At 35.4% G+C, this 22,133-nt stretch overlaps 1 protein-coding gene across 1 annotated transcript in view; it reads left to right on the top strand.

The window, feature by feature from the left end:
- The window catches only part of LOC134470409 (nematocyst expressed protein 3-like), a 39,028-nt gene extending 18,119 nt beyond the window's left edge, over positions 1 to 20,909 (top strand). Inside the window, exons 2-3 of the mRNA XM_063224419.1 lie at positions 19,266 to 19,347; positions 19,525 to 20,909. Coding sequence (XP_063080489.1) covers positions 19,266 to 19,315 — 50 coding nt within the window. The 3' untranslated portion in view covers positions 19,316 to 19,347; positions 19,525 to 20,909. The remainder of the gene's footprint in view (positions 1 to 19,265; positions 19,348 to 19,524) is intronic.
- The last annotated feature ends 1,224 nt before the right edge of the window (positions 20,910 to 22,133 follow it).

Genomic DNA, 22,133 nt, shown 5'->3' with positions numbered 1-22,133 from the left:
CCCTTAAGCCATCTTTTTTTATTGTACTATTGCATAATACTTAGCTTCTTTTAGTGGTGTCAATCTGTTTAGCAACCACACTTTCTATGACCCTACCTTTACATGTGCCTCCTTTTTCATCAAACTAAAAATTTTCCAGTCCTTTGACTTTTCTGTTTGGTCCTGATTCTCACTGAAAATCTATTGGAAGTAGGCAGCAGTAGTATCCATGCCACTACTTGAACATTGAACTACCTCCAAATTTCCTCTGCCAAAATAGTCTGCCACCTTTAAATTCAGGTGCATATGGCATCTTACATCATTGCAAAAAAAAAAAAGTCTTACATCATTGCAAAAAGACAAGCATTACCCATTAATCTCAATTTATAGATTGCTAGTACTTTTTTCTAGCCTGATTCTCCAAATGTTTCAAAACTCTTGCCAGTTCCAAAGATTTCTGAACCACATGATCAGGTGTAGTCACAGCAATAACCCTGTTTCTGGTACTGATTTTTGTTTTAGAAAGAGAAGCTGATTTGGCTCATGGTTTTAAATGTTTTAGTCCATCCATGGTCAATTGGATCCAAGATAGAAATTGCATGGCTAGTGGGTGTTGTAGAGGAAAGCTGCTAAATCTGTGGCAATCAGGAAGCAGAATAATATCAATATCCAGAGCAAGAGATCTACCTTTGGAAATGGAAGGAAATGGGATAAAAGAATTAAGATACATTATTTATGGGTATAGATTTCCTATGATGAGTGTGATCTTTATGTATGTATGAATGTACCAATAAAATTAATTTAAAAAATAAGATGATGGGGAGAGAGACCCTTCAAAGACATGCCTGTAGTGGCCCACCTCCTTCAACCAGACCCCAACTCCTAACAGCATATTCAGTTGTGAACTTATCAATAAATAATCCTCTAATGATTATTGCATCCTGAGTATCAGCTACCCTCAAAAAGCCCTACCTCTAAACATGAGACTTTTAGAGGGACAGTTTAGATCTAAACCATAACATGGGGTATGGGTGTAAAGGTGTTCCAATTACAAATAAGACAGTCAGGCTAGACCTCCTTAATTGTTAAAGGGACATGGGAAATGCTTTCTGGTGAAGATGTACAGACTTTAGTTTATCTTGGCAATTTTAGGTAAAAGAGGGAAGCTAGAATACCTAAAATCACTGAGTAATCATTCCTTAATTTTTCAAATGCAAGTGGGATGCAGCAAGAAGGATCTTGGTAGTGCTTGGACATGAAATGGTAATAACCATTTTCTGTTTGATTTTCTCTTTCTGACCTCATTTTTCTCCATTGTTTAAAGTTAGAAAATGTTCAACTCTTACCCACTTGGGTTTTCACATATCAGTACTTTGGGTGATAGGGAATGTGTTTAGTAAAAGATGAGGAATTAGAGCTACTTATAATCTATCTCCATGTGTTTTGTAACATGTAATTTAAATAACATAAAACTATGTCTTCTCTATCATAAAGTTAAAATGCTTTGTAAATCAGACATATGTGATGTAAATTTAAGTCCATGTGTGGCAGTTAAGCTTAATTGTGTCAATTTGATTGACTTGGGAACTGCTAGAGCAGTTGTGGTGAACTGTTTGGAGACCAAGGGCCTAAACTCACCCAAAACCTACTTATGTATTGCAAACTGCCAATCCTACAATTAAACCTAAATACTATGATTTTAGTTTAGGAAAAAAAACTAGTTCAGTAGAAAAATACACACAATAATAAAGCTTTCAATGATACAAGCAGCCTTCTGTGGCACACATGCCATAGGTTCACCACCACTGGCCTAGGAGATTAGTAAAGCACATTTTTGGGTGTGTCTGGGTAAGTTATGGAGGTGTGACCTTGGGGTCTATATCTAGTCCTTCACTGTTTTTTTTCTGGCACAGTTGTTCTGGTCTGCTTCTCAGCTTCTATGAATGGAGCAGTGTTGTGGTGCCATGCCTACGATGATATCCTCATCTTAGAGCAAGCCAACCATGGACTGAATCCCATGCAACTGTGAGCCAAATAAAACCCCTGCTCTATTAAGTTGTAAGAATCAGTTATTATGTTATAGGTACAGGAAAGCTGACTAATAAAATATGATTAAATTTAATCTTGGGAAATTTTATGTAAAAAGTTTTTTAAAACTTGATTAATTTGAAAGAATACTGCAGTGGGATTGAAGACAGGGTCTAGCCCTAGCCCTGCCACTGTCATTAGACATTTCTATGCCCCTGACTTTCTCAACCAAGAATTTGAGATGTTAGATATTCCTTCTAATTCTATTTCATGAGTCTTTGAAAAAACTACAAGAAAATCTTTTTGTAGAGGCAGGTATAATGTGTACAGCAATAGTATCTTGACCTCTATTTTATTAATAACTGGAATAAATGTGATTTGTCCACTTTTGCATAGGCACAAAAATAGAGTGATAATCTTCAATATGTTATTGTTTTTACCTTTCATGCCATAAATGAAGGGGATAATGTAGTATTCTTACCACATATTATTGCTCATCAGCAGTTTTTTTCATTTCATTTTTGGAACTTCAAGGATGTGCCATCAGATGTTAGCCTGTCAAACACTTAAAATATTTCAGTACTGATGAATTTACAGAGACTTATAGTTGAGCCAGACCTGTCCTCCATTTCTCAGGCCCTTTTTGTCATTACTATTGTTATATCAGATTTAATTATATTAGCAATATGTTATAAGTAATGTGCTCTAATCTTTATATGGTAAAAATTGAAATGCAAAGTTCATTTACTAAAACAACCACTCTACACTGTAAATCCAAACTTTTACTTAATCTTCTAAACTGAGAGTTGACAAATCACTGCCTGTAGGCCACATCTGCCTGTTTTGCCTTCTTTCCCTGTCTTGTGTTTTTAAATGATTTTGAGATTTTTTTTACTATTGAAAAAATCAGAAGAGGAATATTTGTGACATATGAAGATTATATTAAATACAAAGTTGAATGTTCAGAGATACTTTTTTTGAACATGGCTACATTCATTATTTATAATAGTATCTATTGTATATGTAAAACTGCTTTCTCATGATAATGGATAAGTTGAGTAGTTGTGATATAGAACGTAGCATTCCAAAATCCTAAAATGTTTGCTCTCTGCCCCTTTACAGAAAAAAAATGTTGATCTTTGATCTAGACTCATGGGAACCTTATTTTACATATATTTGTTCATAGTACCATTTTGCAAGAAAACTACACATCTTTTTTCATGCTATTAATATAACATCCTTTGTGGGTTTATTACACATTTTTATTTATTATTCCCATGCTTTTTTCATTCATTCACTCCACAATCTTTATGCTGCACATACCTGGAACAACTTACTGGAAAACTGTAGCTTTATTAGTATCCTTGAATTGACAAATAATTGACAGTTACTAGGTAGTAGTAGACACTGCCATCATACAGTTATGACTGGAAAGGTAACAGAAAGGAATAGGAATAAAAGCCCTCACCTTAGCTGATGGGTTGGGGAAAGTTTCCTAGAAAAGAAGATACTTGAACTGAGAATAAGAAGAATAGAGTAAAGAGAAAGGAGACATGTTTTTCATGTCAAAGCAGTAGTTTCCAAGACCTGTATCAGTCAATGTTCAGTGAAGAAAAGAAAAACCACTATGATTCTCTGTTATGGTTCATATCTAGATATCCCCCAAAACCTTATGCAGTCATAGGCAGGGCTGTTGGAAAGTGATTGAACAGTGGGGTGTTATATCTGATTTGTGTTAGGAAATGGGATCTGGTCAGACAAAGTAGATCACTGCATGCATGACCTGGAATATATCTGCTTTACCAGCTTTTTCTTTCACTCTTCCTATTTCTTGTCTGCCATGAAGTGAGAAATTTCCTTCCACAGACCCTTCTACCATGCCACGTCTTCCTAGAACCAGGTAACCATGCAAGGACTGAAATTTCTAACATATGAGCCAAAATAAATCTCTCCTCCTTCAAGTTACAATGTGTCAGATATTTTGTCCAGTGGGGAGAAAAGTGGTTAAAATAGATGTTTGTATCAGAGAAGTGAGATCTTTGCTATAAAACTATGTGACTGTGTAGTTCAAAAGCCTTTGGAAGTGGTTTGAAGGAGTTTGGAAAGATCTAGAGTTGCTGATTAGAGAAACCCTAGAATACTAGAGGCTGAGTGATGGGAAATTCTGGTCAGACTTTAAAGATCAGAATACTAATATGACAGTAAAGACCAGGCTCAGGAGGTTGCAGTTGAAAAGAAAGACAACTAGACTTGAGACTATGTGTGTTTTGGAATAAAATTTGTATGTATTTTGCTTATATTTTGAGACACTGCAGGAAACTAAGACTATGGGAAATGGACTAATTAATCTGGTATTGTAAATTTTAAGACAGCCCAATATTGGGGATATGGCATGGAGACTGTTGAGAGATTTTAGCTATGTTTATACTGAAAATCAGGAACAAACATTCATTTTAAAGTTTCCGATTTTGTCAGAAAGACTTCACCTGCAAAGATGGAGCAGAGGAAATTTGGTTGCTGAAAAGATTAGCATAATATCTCAATAGATGAATAGGTGAAGAAAATGTGGTGTTTATATACAATATAACACTACTCTGGTATAAAGAAAGATAGATTTGAGTCATTCATAGGAAAATGGATGCACTTTGAGATCATAATGTAAAGTGAAATAAATCAGACACAAATTTATATATCTCATAGTTTCTATGAGAAACATGACCTATAAATATATATACATTAAAGAGTAAAATAAACAACAGTTAATACAAAACAGGGAGATCTTTTGCAAGTGGAAAGAGGACCAAGACATGGAGGAAAGGGAGAAGAAGAAGGGGATGAGGGATGTAAAGAATTAAGATGTGCTATGTTTATGAACCAACTCCCCACAATGTGTGTAATCATTATGTACCATAAATAAAAATGATAAAAACTAAAAAAGAGAAGCCAAGCACTTGGATCAGGAAAATTTTAAAAAATGACTTATGAGAAAATCAATAATCAGCAAGAGTCCAACCTCTGCAGGTTCAAAATTGCAAAAGTGAAAGACTTTGTTTTGGGAAGAGAATCCCAGGGAACTGCTTTCCAGAACAACAGCCTAGGGAGTTGTTTACAAGGATATGCTTCATAGTGCTAAGTCCTCCAGGCATTTTGAGGCCTCTGGAGCTATGGCCTAACTTGGCCCAATTGGGCCTGGCTACTGCAGGAGCTGGCAGCAGATCTTGACAACATCTACACGATGCTGGTTTTACAGTTATGCAAATGCAAGAGTTGTGAGGTCAGGAAGATGTCTACTAAAGTTCACAAGAAGGCCTGGGAGGCCAGGCTGTGAACCTTTGAGCGGGCAGTGCATTAAGCTCTGAGACTGAAGATAAAAGTGGGTTGAAGACCCTGGAAAGTTGGAAAATCCAACGGATATCAGCACAAGTCTTTTATTCCTGTGATTCTGGCAGCCTCCTTTTTCCCTTTGCTGTCTTCCTCCTCCTCCTCCTTTGTGTTATCACCAAGGGCCTCCTCACCATTCAGTAGGTTGTGTGCTAGGTATTTTACATGTTTCTTATAACCCTTAATATAGGTGCACTTGACAGATATAAAGACTCTGTCTCAAAGGAAATTCAGCAAGTTTCCCTTGGAGTAAGTAATAAGTTAACCTGATTCAGACCCAGTTCTGCTGACTTTGTAGCACAAGTTTATCTTATCACTACACTGGAGTAAATCTGCATCAGGTTTATAGATCGGTCCCCTCAGAATTTAACAACATGAGTTACTTCTTTGAATTGACCAAATCTGGGTACATTAAGAAAATCGTGTTACTGATAATACAATTCTCAAGAACTAGTTCTGAGCTGAGGAAATTTCTCAAAGATCTTTTGACCTTAATGAGGTCTTGACCAAGGTAACTGGTTGACTACCTGGTTCTGATGTCCCTGTTTACCAAGATTTATTTTCAGCATTTGTAGTCTAGTAATTTCATAAAATGATCTGTTTGCTAAAGAGAACTGTTAACACATTTCTATTTTCATGATGAGAAAAACCACTATCATACAGAAAACCAGAAAAAATAAACCCCATGATATAAAATATAGTAACATTACTAAATAATGATTATATTTGATTTCTTCAACAAAAAGCATACGGTATATTAACAATTATTGAACAAAAGGATAATCAGAAAAATATGTTTGAATTAATATGTATAGATAGGAATAAATCACAGTAAACATGTGTAATTTTCCCAGATTTGGAATTTAAAATTGCTTCAATTGCTTCTAAGTTAGTGAGTAAGAAAAGTACTTAAATGGTTATAAAATTTGTAACAAATATTTAACCAGCAGGCAAAGGATAACAAGAAGGAGAATAGTTCTGCATATGTCACAATAAACTATACACATACCACTCCATACCGATTTTTCCAACCAGCATAAAACAAAGGAAAACATCTACTGCATTTTAATCTTTCATGTTAGTACATATCCTTATGTAAAACTAACCATTGCACAATGTGTCATGCCTTTGGTTTCACAATATCTCTGACCCTTTTCATCTTTTGTTTTTATTTCTGTTGGTTCTTCTGAATTACATCACTGCCATGTTATGGAAAGAATAAAACTGTAGGTCAAAATATGTCTTTACTATGTCACTGTAGAAGTGCTGGGAGCACATAAAAGAATAAGGTATTTTTAAAATATGGTGTATAAAATGATGGCAGTTGTTTCCTTCTGTTGTGTGAAGAAGTGCTATGGTAGATGTGCAGTTTGGTTAGCAATAACATTCTTCTGATGAACTCTACAAACTTGAAAGGCCATGATCCTCATGTATTGCAATAAAGACAAGCTTTATCACAAAGCTTCATGTGATGATTATGTGGCCTAGTAGCTGTATGCATTGAGTAGACAACTACAAGCCTGCCAAAAGGACTAGATAACTCATCCAAGTACTTACAAGTACTTTAATGTCATGACTCCAAATTTTACGCTACCTAGCTAAGCTCAACTCTGTGACTCTGAAGAATTCACCTCACCTTCTAAAGGTTCAAGTGTTTAATCTGTAAAATGAAAGAGTTGAACTAGATCTTCAAGATCCCTTCCAGATTTAAAATGTATCAATACTACTCCATCGTTAGGGACAGTGTCTTCGTTTTAAAATTTAATTAGTAAAATCATCAATGAGGTGATGTTTACAAAATAATTACAACCTATATGATTGCAGAACTCATACTTAATATGAAAATCCTTAGTAAAAACAATGGCATTTCTTTCTGTCCTGGGTCCACAGTAGTGTTCCTTTGGATTGGTAGCATGTTTGGTCTGTGATTATTGGAATTCCTCATCTGAGAGCAAATTCATGTAAACTTTCCAGATTCTCTTAAAATCATAAAGCTCCTGGGAAACCACTCTGGTTACCCTAGAGCCAACCCAGGTTTCTCCTGGAAGCTACCAGCCCATGAAGTGGTTCTGGGGTCAGTGCTTAGGTGGTACTACTCACACAAGGCAAACTGAGGTGAGACCGGGGCTGGGGATTTAGCTCAGTGGGAGTTGAGACTGGTTATGTGTGGGCCTGGGACTCAGTCCTGTACTGCATCCCAATCCAGGGCCACATATGCCCAAGTTCTGCTCCTCCTCTATCCTTAACTTCTACCCAGGATAGACGACAACCTTCATTTTCCCCCTTACAATCTGTAAAATATCTTTTTTTCTTGTCATGCTCTGGGATGGTTTGCACTAACTCTTTGCTGAATTTAAGTTTTTATCCGAATTGAGAGAAAATTTACTTCATGTAGCTTTTTTTTAAAAATAATTAAGTTTATTGGTATGTTTTAGATATACATAATAGTTACATTCATTGTAGGGAATTTGTACCTGTACCTGATATATTTTGATTTTTTTTCCCATTCTCCTCTCCTCCCTTGAACTCCTCTTCCTTTCCTTATTTTCAAAAGTTTTATTTGCATTTATCTTTCTATTCCCATTTTTTCCTTTTCCCTTCCTTGTTTCCTTCCTAACCTGTCTACTTCCTCTTCCCATTTGAACATTTTCTTCCTATTTCACAATATCTATCATACATTTTGGTCCTTATTTACACTTTCAGTTTCTTACACCAGACAGTGCAACATTTACACATGTGTGTCCATTTATTTTACTTAAGAGTATGGTCTCAAGGTGCATCCATTTACCTAGAAAAGTCTCAGGTCCTTCTTTATGGCTGAGTAGTACTACATTGTTTAAAAAAAAAAAAACCCTCAAATCTTCTTTATTCATTCCTTGGTTGATGGGCATTTGGGTTGTTTCCAAGATTTGGCTATTACAATCTGTGTATCTGTAAACATGTGTGTGTGCATATATTACTGTGGTATGATGCTTTTAATTCTTTTGGGAAGATATCAAGAAGGATGGTAGCTGAGTCAAATGGAACCTCTAGTTTTTGTTTTTTGAAGAATCTCCACATTGATTTCCACAGTGGTTGCAAAAGTCACACTTATTGGACATATAAATATCTCTGAAAAAGGGAAATACAAAATCTTGAAGCTAACATTTGGGATTAAAGACAGAAAATGCATAGGCCCAAAACACAAAATAATATTTCAATAAATCATTCTGCTTCAGTATGAAGTCATTAAATATATAATCATGTTGAACAGAATATGCATCCATATTTGTTTTTTATTGTATTTTAAATTTGGGGGATTTTTGTTTGGTTGGTTGGTTGACTGGTTTTTTGGTACCAGGGATGAACTCACAACCTCATGCTTAACAGGCAAGCGTTGAGCCTGCTGAGCTAAATCCCTGGCCCTGTATTTTAAATTTTTAAAAACTTTATTAGGATATATTTGGCATCCATAGTGATTATAGTCATTGTGGGGGATTGTTAACATGTATCTACCACATTTTAATTGTTTTTACTTCCTCCACCTCCATCTCTTCATTCCCTGTTTACTATTATCTTTTATTTTGCTCTTTATTTTTAGCTTGAGCTTCTCATATAAGAGAAACTGAAATATTTAAGTTTATGTATGACTTTATTGTATTTTAAAAATAAAAACTGTACTAAGACAAAAGTTTCGTATCATACAATTAATCTATTTAATGTACAATGTTTATTTTTAATAATGAATTTGAATAGAGGTTTTAATCAGAGGGTATATTTAGCTAAAGAAATTTATAGGTTTTTACAATGAGACTTGTAAATGTCTTCAAAGGCTTAGAGGTTAATGATGCTGGAACTTCTGTTATATAAAATTTTAATAAAATATTTTTATATGATATTATGGAACACATAATAACATAAAATGTTTTATGTAATTTTATTTTAAAAGATAGACTACAAAATTATAGACAGAATATGACCATATCTGCAAGAAAATATCTATAGCTAAAAAGACAGGAGGAAGAAAGCAAGGTAACTCTCTGCATTTTGATGGTCAGATTAGGCTATTTTCTATTTTTACAGATTTTTAAATTGCTCAATTAGTATGTGTAATTTTATAATGAGAAAGGAAACTTTATTTATGAAACCATGAACTTGTCTTTTTTTCTGGAAAGACATACTGGGAGCACTCCCCAGCAGGCCTGAGTTGGGTTATCTGGAGAGATCATGAATGATAACAATAAACTGCATTTGTATATTACTTTTACAGTTTACGATTTACACTAAAGAACATTACCTCCTTTCGTGGAGCGGAGAGGTAGGGATTTTACTGAAAAATCTGTCAAAAGTCAGAAAAGCCAACAAAAGCAGAAGGGCATCTAAAAGGACCTTTACCCAAAAGCAGTTCTCTCGGGGAATGAACTGTCACCTGCTTATGAAAGAGAAAGGAATTAGGGGAGAAGAACAGAATTCCATGGGGCCATCACTGACCTGAGAAAGATAAGGGGGAAGGAGCAGTGTGCTTCAGGACATGGAATTTTCGTGCCTTTCTGTGCTGTCATCAGATGAGGCCAGGTACTAGTTTGAGCAACCTCCACAGACAGGTTGCTCCAGTGGAAAAAAGTGGAGTGCGGAGTCCCATTTCAGTGTGAGTGTGAGAGTGGGAAGGGGGCACCAGATGGCCTTATGTCAGAGGGATTCACACGTGAGTTACTTTGAATTCAGAATTCCCTTGTTTAAAATAAGAAGGGAGCATGGAACTCTGGTTTAGGTAAAGTAAATGTCATATATACTTTTAGAGAAATGGATACTCATTTCTTCCAATGTAATTAGATTTTATTTATTGCAATAAGTGAGATAAAACAATATGACTGAATAAACCTACATTTACATTAAGATTAGAAACACTTTATTCAGTGTATAAATTGACATAATTTTTGGCTCCTAAATACAGAGACATTTCTTTATTTTTATTTTACAGGTGCTTTAAAGCGGCTATGAAAATTCAGAGGGAAAAATATATCACCTCTTTTATTCAGCAGTGATAGCTTATTTTATCAGAATCAGAGCCTGAGTTTTCAATATATAGGACTTTAAAACTAATCACTGTTAAGTTTATCAGAAGTTATAGTACTCTGAAACCACTTTCATTAAGGAAATATTTTGAGGTGACAAACATTTGAAAGATGTCTAAGTGGTATAACCCCAGTGCAGTGTCACTGTATGACATGAAATAGAATATAACTGAACCATGGGGGCACAATGCCCTTCAGCATAGCCAAACTTACCAAGTTTTACACCCTGATGTCTTGTAAAATTTCTGCTTTGGGAGAAGCTCAAAGTATCACCACAAGCTTGCAGTGCTTTGGATTGCCCTTATATTTTAGTTAAATCAATGTTTCAAGGTCTGATTGTTATTAGTCTTGCTTCCACAACTAATTGTGGTTACTTGAACATCATAAGAGTTTCTTATACATTGTATCATTTCCATTAGTATCTGAGTGCTGCTTTGCATATGTTGTATTTCTATTAATAAATATTTGTTAAATAAACAGTTAAAATGGTATGTAGCAATACTGTCAATCTCTCTGAGAATTCTGGTTACCTAAAATCTGATTCTTATAAAAGCACCTGATGTTCATCAATATCAGTCTAGAAAATGGACACTCACTTCTTTATGTCAGTCTAACATCCAAATCTGCTGCTCATAAAATGAGCAACTCTAGTCTTAGGCACCCCAACAAAAAGCAGACTTACTCTGCAAACCTCCCTTGCAGCTATGAATTTGTGATATAAATTCCACCAATCAGATTTACTTCCTCTGGACTCTAAGTCAAAGTCAGGAAGAGTCAGAGACCATTCATAATCCATCCTGGTGGAGTGGTATGCAGTGGCAATTATATCATGAAACTAGCTTTTAAAATTAAAAATTAAATTACTTTTGTGAGTAATTTAGCTAGAGAGGCAGTTTGTTTCTTCTAATAAAAACTTTATTCTATATTTTCAAAGAATCCTAAGGATAATTGATTGAGAAGTGTACAGTAGACTCCTAGGATGGTAGGGAAGGTCCAAAAATTTCCTGGGGTCTTCTAATGCATCACTTGACGGTATATATTAAACCTAAGAAGAACAATTTATAACCTCCTTTGTCCCTATACAACCCACCAAAAACCCTGGATGTGTAGGATGCTAGTTGAGAGGACAAAAGTATAATCTTTTTAGTCATCTTTTGTGGCAAGCAACAAAATGAAAGTATATTGGAAGCCATAAGAATGAGATAGGAAGGGGCATTTTGAAAAGTTATCATTTCCTACTGTACATTGGAATTACTGCCTCATATTAACACACATACACCAGAAAGACGATATTTCAAATACAAAAGATAGTTGATTATTAACATGCCTAACATTTATCAGCTAGGAAATTTCACTTTAGCAGACAGATCCACTCATGTTGAAAAGAATCACCTCTTTAATAAAAATCATAAATAATAAAAGACTTCTAAAGACTAGATATTTATGGACATTATAAATTTTATCAGGCAATCATAAAACAAATAAGCAAAATCATATTTATTACTAATTCTGAGGCATATGATTCAACTTCTCCAAATCTCTATCCCTTCAAAAATGACAGTATTTTCAAAGATTTTACAAGTTTACTAACTTTCAGAATATGAAATAATAATTATTATATTTTTTAAAATGTGATATACCAAAACTGAAATAGTAAAATCTGTAAGACCAGAGAGCAAAGCATAGACTAGAGATGACTCTGGCATCAGGACTGCCTTGCAAGCAGGCAGTTGTGAGTTTGATCCCCGGTACTGATAAAAAGATTAAAAAAAGAAAAAAGTCAGCCCAAGAAACAGTAGGAAAAAAATTGATTGCATATCAAAACATACTCCTGAAAGTCCACTATACAAAAATAAAAAACCTTCACAAACTTATCAAAACTTCAAATAAAAATAAGAAAAAATTCCACATATGTGAAAAATTTGTCAATAGCTATAGTATATAAAGAAGTTTTAAAAAGTAAAATATATTGATCACAGTTTTTAAAAGCAGGTGCATATAGATACTTCAGAAGAAATACAGAGGTCAGTTAACAAGAAAACATGCATAATAGTTACCAAAATTAAAAGAAATACAAATGAAATTAAATGGTATTCTTAACAAGCAAATTGGTATTTTTTACCCAAATCATTTTATTGTTGAGTATGCACAGAAATGCTGTTCTCATGTTGTAGTGCAAATTAGTGCATGGTTTCTAGAAGGAAATTTGGTAAATGGTTGAAAAACACCATGGAGATATTTTTATGCTTTGATCAAGTATATCCTTTAGTGTATTTCTTTTAAGGAAATAATGAGAAATGTACATAAGTATTTATAAGAATATTTATGTTAATACTGTTACAGTTGTAAAAAATTAAAATATTAAAGCTATGTTTTTCAAAGAGTATTCAGTGATAGAGGAGAATGCTCGCCTAATTTTACTGAATGGAAAAAACAGGACAAAAAACTATATATAAAGATTTTTCAACAACCTTAGCTTTTTACAATGTGCACAAAAACGTTAGAAATAATTATGTGAAAATGGTAATAGTTTTATATGTAGCTAATAGATTTTTGAATAATATTAATTTTAGTTTGTGTGTCTTTCAAGTAATCCTACAATTGATTGTATTTGAAAATCGATCCTTGATATTAAAAGTTTCTTCTTCTTCTTCTTCTTCTTCTTTCTTCTTTCTTCTTCTTTTTTTTTTTGTACCAGGGATTGAAATCATGACCTTGTGCTTGTCAAGCAGGCACTTAACGCCACTGAGCTAAATCCCCGGCTCTATATATGGTATTTGGTTGGGGGTTTTGTTTGTTTGTTTGTTTGTTTTTTGTACCGGGGATTGAACTCATGTCCTGACACTTGCCCAGTGAGCGCTTACGTTGCTAAGCTAAATCTCCAGCTCTTCAGTTATTTTGCCCACGTAAAATAGCACATTTGGTAGCATAGTCTGCCTTCAACTGTTCTAAGGAATTAGAAATAAATATTCATTTAGTCCACTTAAAAGAATTTAGAAGTGTTAATGATCCCAGTAAGAAGAGGAAGAAATTGAAGATTAGAGAGACTAAATGACTTTCCAGTATTCATTCAGTTCAACAAGGACGTTTTTGAGCATATAGAAATTAATTATGAATTGGACTAGGCATTAGGTATAAAAGATTAAAAATTGTTCCCAAGACTTTGAGATCTTATAGTAGGTGACATTGTTTCAAGAATTGATATTTTCAGTTCAGTCAGTGCTGAAATGAGGGCGGGTAGAGGTATGAAGTAGGAACTACACAGAAAATATTAATTTGAGGCACTTGAAATTGCCAATATTGCGCTATTTTTTAACTTACAAAAATGACATTTTCATATGATTCATTTTAATACACCCAAACCCAAATGATGGTAACAGTGAGGTGAGTGTTGATGAAAAAGGAGGTTGTCAGGAAAAGGTGTTTGTCTAAAATCAAGAGACAAAACAGTAAATTAAACAGAGAAAACGTAAAGAATGATTAACTATGGTAAGGTTTTACTGACAAGGGATTGGCTAGCAAGAAGAAAGCGGAATTCTAAAGCACGGGGAAATCGCAGATATGACTCAGCTGTGGAGTGGCCCTAGCACTAAGATAAAACACGCGAGGAAGAGCTCCTTACCCTTCTGCCACAGTCTGAGTCCTTGAGGAAGAGGTTACAGCTATGCCTCCCTCAATGGCTGGAAAGTTGCTGTGTGGAATCCTGGAAGCGCACCTCCTGGGGTGCAGGAAAGCTGTTTGCAGAGAGCACTACTGGGAAACAGCCCAAGCCTGTGTCTGGGGAAGCCGCTGCCTGCTCCTTGTTTCTGCTGACACCCTGCACTAGACAAGCTGCTGAGCAATAGGAGCCTGTTAGGAGCCACCCGCAGGCCAAGAGGTGAGCGCCTGGACAGCCATGTGCACGGGAGGAACCTAGAGCTGGAGAAGCTGCTTGTGAAACACACCAGAATGAGGAGGAAGAAGGGGAAACCTGCCTCCTGCAGGATCATTTTACTGCCCTCAAGGAAGAGATGTTAGCATCATGTCAGGTGGCATATAAAAACTATTTAAAAGGCCAGCTGCATTTTACACAGCAAGCAGTGGATTTGGAACTGAGGCAGTAAGTTGATAAATGGCACAGTGTTGAGAGTGATCTAGCCAGTGGGAATACAAGAAAAGACATAAAAAGGACTTCTGTATCAGGCAGCATGATACATGAGATAACCAGACTAACATGTCCATTTGCACTATAAAACAAACAACAACACAAAACCAAGTGTCCCAGATCTATCTATCTGTCTATCTATCTATCTGTTTGAAACTTGTTTTTTTTTTTTTTTAAACTTTTTATCGGTACCAGGGATCGAACTCGCAACCTCCTGCTTGTAAGGCAGGTGTTTATGCTGCTGAGCTAAATCCCCAACCCCTTGAAACTTGTTTTTAAATGCTTTAGCAATATGGCAGGAAAGTAAGGAATATGCATATTTAAGATGCCATAACTAAGTGAAAGCATAACTTGAACTTTGAAGAAGTCTTTCATTTTGATAGTATTTGTCATATAATAGGAATTTAAACTCTTACTTTGGGGTCTTTTAGAGTACAGGAGACTAAAGATTAATTCCAAGGTCTTCTCTAATCAAGGATTCTTACACTTCATTAAGTCTTGCATACTCAATGTGAAAGTAAACCAGACACTGAGGATAAATCTGTATACTTACTTAGGATGACAAATAAACCCACCTTACTCCCCATTTCCTAAAACTCCAAGAAAATTGCAGGGTTTACATTTTGGCACTGACTGAAGGAGGAAATTCCTCTGCTCAAAATTTATAACCATAAGCAATCAACCAGTGGAGGCTTACAGCCTGAACTTACACCACCCACATGGTCTGGAAAACTTCAAGGTGAAATTAAGTTCAAAGTAATGCCAGGTTTGTAGTGTTCCTGCAGGGTTTGGAAAAAGTTAACACATTCTCATAGAGGAAAGGTGCCTTCAATCCAGGCTTCAGATAAATGCCAACAATTACCAGGTCACCATCACAAATCACAAAAGGATCCAGGCCACAGTGAGCAAAAAAATAAATAAATTTGCAAAAATTTTGATTATCTGAATTATCAGGATAATTGGTGTGTTTAATATAAGTTTAAAAACAACGGAAGACTAAAACAAGGCCAAGATGATTGGGAAATGAGTCGAATAGAACCTCTAGACCTGAAAATTCTAATTCTTCAAAAAATTTAATAGGTTGATTTAAAAGCAGATTAGATACTTTTGAAGTCAGAAATTGTAAATTGGAAGATAGAATTGAAAATTATGCAAAATGTAGTACAGAGTTATAAGCTTGTGAAGAGATAAATTATTAAAAGTAAAGAAAATGTGAAGAGACATTGAATGGAGGATTAGATACACGTCACATTGGGCCTGCAGCGAGAGATGAGCGACAGAATGGGACAGGCACAGCCTGAAGAGTTTAAGGTGGGTAACTGATACAGACTTGGTTGTAGGAGCTCGAAATAGGATTCTTAGCAAGTGAGAGTTGTGAAATGAGTGAGTTGGTAAATAAATATAATAACATATTAGTTGTCCAGTGAGAAAATGAAACCGATTCTCAATAAACACTGATGGAAACAATTGCTATTTGATCGAGACCTCCATACTGACACGTGTATTATCTTTTAAAAACACAAATATGCTTTTGTAAATCCCCAGAGTAAATGTTCAATAGTTTTCCATTGTTTTTATCATTCATTTCATTGTTCTACAGTGGCATATAAGGCTTTGTGGTAACTTTTTGGGGTCTTTTTTTGTTGTTGTTATTTTGTTTTGTTTGTTTGTGTTTGAGATAGTCTTGCTATGTAGACTACACTGATGTTGAACTCATGATCCTCCTGCCTCAGATTGCTAGGATTACAGACATGTGTTACTATGCCCAGTTAAAGCCTTTATATTATAATCTCATTGAATTTATCCAGTCTTATTTTTAACATCTTTACTTGGTGTATGGTAGCCATCATAGTTAATTCTGTTGCTAATGTAATTATTTTGCCCTAGCTCCACATATTTTTTCATGTTTTCCTCTTTTGTCTAGAATTTTCTTTTTTTATTCAAAACCAAATTCAAAGATTATATCAAAGGAAAATTTCCTGTCTTTCTCCCAAAAATAAAATAGGCTCCTCTTGTGTTGTCACATGACATTTCTTAATCCCTGTAGCCTATTATAACAAAGTGACAAATAATCATAACAACACAATTAATGTTGAGGTGCTTGGTTCCTAAAAAATGGAAGCTCTTTGAGGACAGTAACCATCTTACCCATTTTGTACCCTGAATTTCTAGCCCAATGATTTTAACTTTACAAGTGTTAAGGAAATGTTTACCTGATAATTCATAGTCTAAAATTGCAGTCTCACTCCAGAATAAACTAAAATATTATAGATGAAGACACCATTCTTTGATTTGGAAAACACTATCAATCTGGATTACTTGACTTAAAAATGTGAATCCTTTTTCCTAAAGGAAACAATTCAAGTGTAAGTTCATTTGGAAAAGGATTGTCATTTCTACATATAGAAGAAAGTACGTGCATCAGAACAATTATATTTAGTGATTAAGTGAATAGCCCAAATATACTGTTAATTTTGCAGATCAACATTATAATGTCAGATGTGAGTGCAAGTGGGTTAATCTGCATTGTAAATATGATCCCAGGAATGCGCTGGAAAATCAATGCAAGGTGTACTGAAATAGAGATACTATTACATCATTAAAGACCACCAACAGACTAGATATTGTGTGGAAAGGTAAACATAATAAAGTTGTGGCACTTACTGACATTCTTGTTTTACTCAGCATAAATATTACAAACAGTAAGCAGAAAGTAAGCAAATATGTAGGTCAGATTAAGAAGCCAAAGAAAATTACATTTACAGCATATCAAAGTAATGCTAATTATCATCTCAACAACTCTATTTAATTATTAGTTGGTATTTAACAACATTTATCATAGCTCCAAATGTATGTAGTTTTTGTTAGCCTGGTAAATTATTATAAGTCACACAAGAGTGTAGTTTTCTACATTTTACCTATATAACCAACATTGAGGGATACAATATGCTTCCATGAGTAATAGCAGTCATTACAGAAGTTATCCTGAAGATACCTACTCACACTTTGAGAATCATTGCAATTAGAGATGTTAATATTGATAACATTTATTCTCCTTCACATAGTTACTTAGAATATTGGACGTCCACAGTATCGAGAAAGACCTTTGTCCACCTACTCCTTTAACCATAAGTGCATTAGCTGCTTGAACCAGAAATTTGGTCCAGTAGGTCATACAGCAACAGAGGTCTTCAGCAAGGGGCATGAATTGTGGTCGCATGTGTTTGATAAGCAGGCAGAGAGCCCACAGAGATGAGTGTTATTGGAAAGAGGAAAACATAGAGAAATAACTGGCAGTGAGTACAAAAAGCTTTGTCATTTTCAGTCCACAACTATGAGACTCAGTGATTCTTTCTGCCCTTGATTCTACAATTTCCTTGGATTTGGTTTTCAATTAAGCTTTCTCCAGAGTGTTTTTGTTTCTTAAAATTAAGTGATCCTTAAACATCAGGACAGAGCATTAAAAAATGAATTAGGATTGGGAATTTAGCTCAGTGACAGTACTTGCCTGCTATCTACCTGGCTCTAAATTTGAGCCTTACAACTGAAAAAATAAAACCCTCTATTTATTAACATAATACCATCTATCTAGTAAAATACTGTTAGCATACAAAGGATACCAAACATTTTATTTATTCTTTATTGTTTAAAAAACAAGGATTTGGAATTCATAATATTCTTGTTTCAGATCATCTTGCAGAGTGGCCTTTTCCAGGAGCTGACAAACATTTTGTAAAAGGGTTGGTTGTAACTACTGTATCTTTTGTGGACTATTAGTGTCTTCCAACAGAGTTTCTCAGCTCTGTCCTTGGGTGTAAAAGCACTGAAAAAGACATTCGTTTATAATATATGTAAATGAGTTGAGGTCCAATAAAACAAGTGATGGCCCAAATTTAACCTTGGCTTCAAGATGCTGACCCCTGGACTATGCAGTGTAAACCTGTAGGCCTCACCAACATCCAGTGTTCACGGTAGGCCTTCTAGTGATTTCCTGAGACTTTGGAAATACGTTCAGGATTTTTTAGACTCATGTTTTCTAGTTTATAAAATGGGAATGTGATAATAATTCTAATTTGCCTCATAGAATTTGCTGAGGATGATTTAATTAATCAGATTAAATGAGATTAACTACAGTAAGGTAATAGGTACAGTGTCTGGCAGAAAATTTCTTCAATAAATGTTGTCTGTGTCAGATTTTGTTCTAAACACTGGTGAGATATTGGGGAAAGACAAAACACCTACAAAACTAGTGCTATTGTTATTTGTGAAAGGTATATGGAACACTTAGAGACAGGTTTATAATCTATGTATTTCACTGACCAATCATCTATTAAATAGGAAGCTTTAAAAACTTAAAACACTGAGAAATTAACTGCCAAGAGCTATAAATAGCCTTACAAGAGGGGGAAAATAAATCACAATATAATTGCTAAGAAATGTAATTTAGCATAATGTTACGTAAAAAATATATTTAATATGTTAAGAAACTTTGTTTCTTTGTGAACACTCAAGAACTACAGTTTCAACCTGTCAGTTTAGATACATTCAGTCCTAGATGAAGACCCTTGCCTGGCTGCCAGAGATGTTTAGTTAAGTTTCTGGTAAAGTCTTGACTGGAGAGTCTAAAAATATAAAAGGATCAGGAAGCCACACATCTCCCTCCTGTGTTTCTTTTCCAGGAAAGGTCAAGGGTCGAATGATGAGAGAGGCTTATGTCATTGTCCTCTAACAGTCTGAAGTTATCTTCCAGAGTCTGTACAGGTAGGTTAGGGGGAGTTATTCCATACACTGTGAGAGGAGGCCTCTCAAGTCAGAGAAGTCCTTACCATAGGGTAAGGACTCCAAATGACAGGGTTTTTGAAACATCAATTTATCTGTCAGCTTTGTTGAGGATTCAAGGCTCACTGTGAATGATGGTATTCTTCTTCATCTTTGCAGCCTATGGGGTCAGTGTGTGGTGGAGAAGACAAGAGGCGGGAAAGAAGAGGAGGGAGAATATTCCTTACAAAAGAGGAAATTTCTCTCCAAAGATTTTATGGAGAATGGGAACCATGAACTTCTCTGCCCTCAAAATGAGTCCTCAGATTTAAGCTGCAGCAGCCGCAGACCATCTACCTGCCGGGGTAACCTGATAACTGTTGGGAAAGGCTCTGGAAGGCTGGGCTGCTTGTTAAATTCTCTCACACTCAGAAACACACACTGCTCTCAGAAGAGGTCTCCCGTGAGCTCAGTGCTAGGCCAATGTAAGTGAGCAGCAGCTGCTTAATCTTCTGCATAAACATTTAGGGTGCAGATTGCTGGGCCCTGCCGCAAACACACTGAGAGCGGCAGCTCTGAGCAGGGCGTGGGTAGGGGTAGGTGGGGCAGAATCCGAGAAGCTACATTTTTTATACAATCTTCAGTTGATTGTTAAGCAAAAGAAACATGAAAGCTGCTTTCTTAACCAGAAACATTTTCCTAACTAATTCCCACAACCCAGCTTAATTGTTGTCATTATATGGGTCAACGTGTCCAAAGTACTGCAGTGTCAAGAGACTGTCCTGAACTGGAGAAATCTTAGCCAAAGATACACCAAGTTCTGGGGCTTATCTAAGGAGTTACTTTAAGTCAAGATGGGCCAAATTGGACAGTGTTAAGCAGATAGGACTAAGCTGTTAGGGTTCTTCGTGCCATAAATGGATTTTTTAACCAGGTATCCACAGGTCCATACATCCCAACAAGGTGCTCAAGCGTGGGAAAAATTTGCATTTTGTTTTCACTAATCTCTAATTGCAAATTAGCATTTCTGTCTGCTATGATTTGGCAACAAGTCAGATTAGTGTTAGCAGTACCTATGATTCTGTCACCGATGGAAATCACAGATATTTCAGTTATCACATTTTAGTTGTTATGAATAGCTTGAAATACCATTTACATTCATCACAACTTCAGATTAAGTTGTTTTTAGATTTGTCACTAGATCTTTAAAAATGTTAATAAAAACACAGTTTATTACCCTACCACACATTTTAGAATTATTTTAATAACTAAATCAATCTAGGTGGTTACCTTTGTATCCTATAAGTTGATTATATACATTGAGAAATATTCTGAGCAGATAAAGCTCACCTTTCTCAGATTGTTTTCTAATTATATATTATATGACTTCAGATAGGATTTCTGAAGAATTCTGTGGACTTTAGGAAAAGTTAACCCTGTTGGTGTGGTGGTGCATGTTTGTAATCCCTGCTCTCCAGCGGGTGGGGCAGGAGGGCTACAAATCTGAAGCCAGTTTGCATATTTCGGTAAGATTCTGTCTCAAAATAAAAAGGACTGGAGCTATACTCACTGGCAGGAAACCCCTGAGATCAACATGGAGTACTAATAAACAAACACACAAACAAACATGAAGTACTGAAAACCTTTGAAACACTCATTTCAAAGGCACCCCAAATCCAGTGGTTTGTGGAACGATGAATATTTTGCGATTTTGGTTGGTTTAACTCTGTTAATCATTACCATTAAAACACTGGAAGCTTCCAAAGTACTGCCTACACCTCTTAGACCACGGATATAGGCTTCTTCATTTTCATGTATTTAATAACCTGACAGCCCATGTAATCTAACTCCTTTGGTCCTGGCTGGTGAAGTCAATGTTATGTACCCTGTAGCTCTGCTCTTGTCTAAATTGGCAGTTCCCTGGTCCTTTCCTTATATCCTGGTCACTGATTCTGTATGAAGCATTCTACTATTTGTAGAAAGCAAGAGAACTTTGAGATATATTCAAAGCGGGACAGTAACTTTCAAGCTTTGATATTCAAGGCCAATGATTAGGGATTAATTACATAAATATGAATGCCCGTGCTCAACTCTTTCTTTGCCACTTATGAGCTGGCCAAATTTGGGCAAATTGGTGTCTGTGCTTCTGTTTCTTTGTGTCTGCAATGAACGTGAAGACGAAACATGGGTGCACTCAGTACAGTACTTTGCATATAGTAAGCATGTGATAAATGTTAGTTCTTATTAATTATACTGAATTCAGGGGCATAACTGAAACTCTTAACTCAGAATCCCTGAGAGCTTAGTCGGATGCATTTTATCAAGCTCCACAGGTGATTTTGATATACTTTAGAGCAGTATTTCTCAGACTATTTTTCATTATTGCCCCCCTAAGGAGCTATTTTAGATATTTTTCCCTAAGTGCTCTCATGAAATTTTAATACTATTACATATGTGGTACTATATATCATTTTATGTACTTGGCCATTTAAAAGAGGACAAACCACGATCAAAGATTTTTGCATACCCTCCCCACTAAGAAACAATTTTGTCCTTTCTGGTTGAGAAAGCATGCTTTAAATTAGTGGAGTTTCAACTTGGACAGCACATCAAAATGAACTCAAAACTCCTAAAGAATACTAATGTTGGGACACCCCTTCACCACTAGACTACTTAAATTAAAACCTCTTTGAGTAGTTTAAAGATCTCTAAATGATTCAGATATGTAGCCAAAGTTGAGAAACTTCTGCTTTGGAGTTTGAGATTCTCTTGCAAGAGATTAAAATCTG

This window comes from Cavia porcellus, unplaced genomic scaffold (assembly GCF_034190915.1).
Source record: "Cavia porcellus strain 051 isolate PalLab524CR breed Dunkin Hartley unplaced genomic scaffold, mCavPor4.1 scaffold_15, whole genome shotgun sequence".
Lineage (NCBI taxonomy): Eukaryota > Metazoa > Chordata > Mammalia > Rodentia > Caviidae > Cavia > Cavia porcellus.
This window is presented reverse-complemented; position numbering and strand designations above follow the sequence as displayed.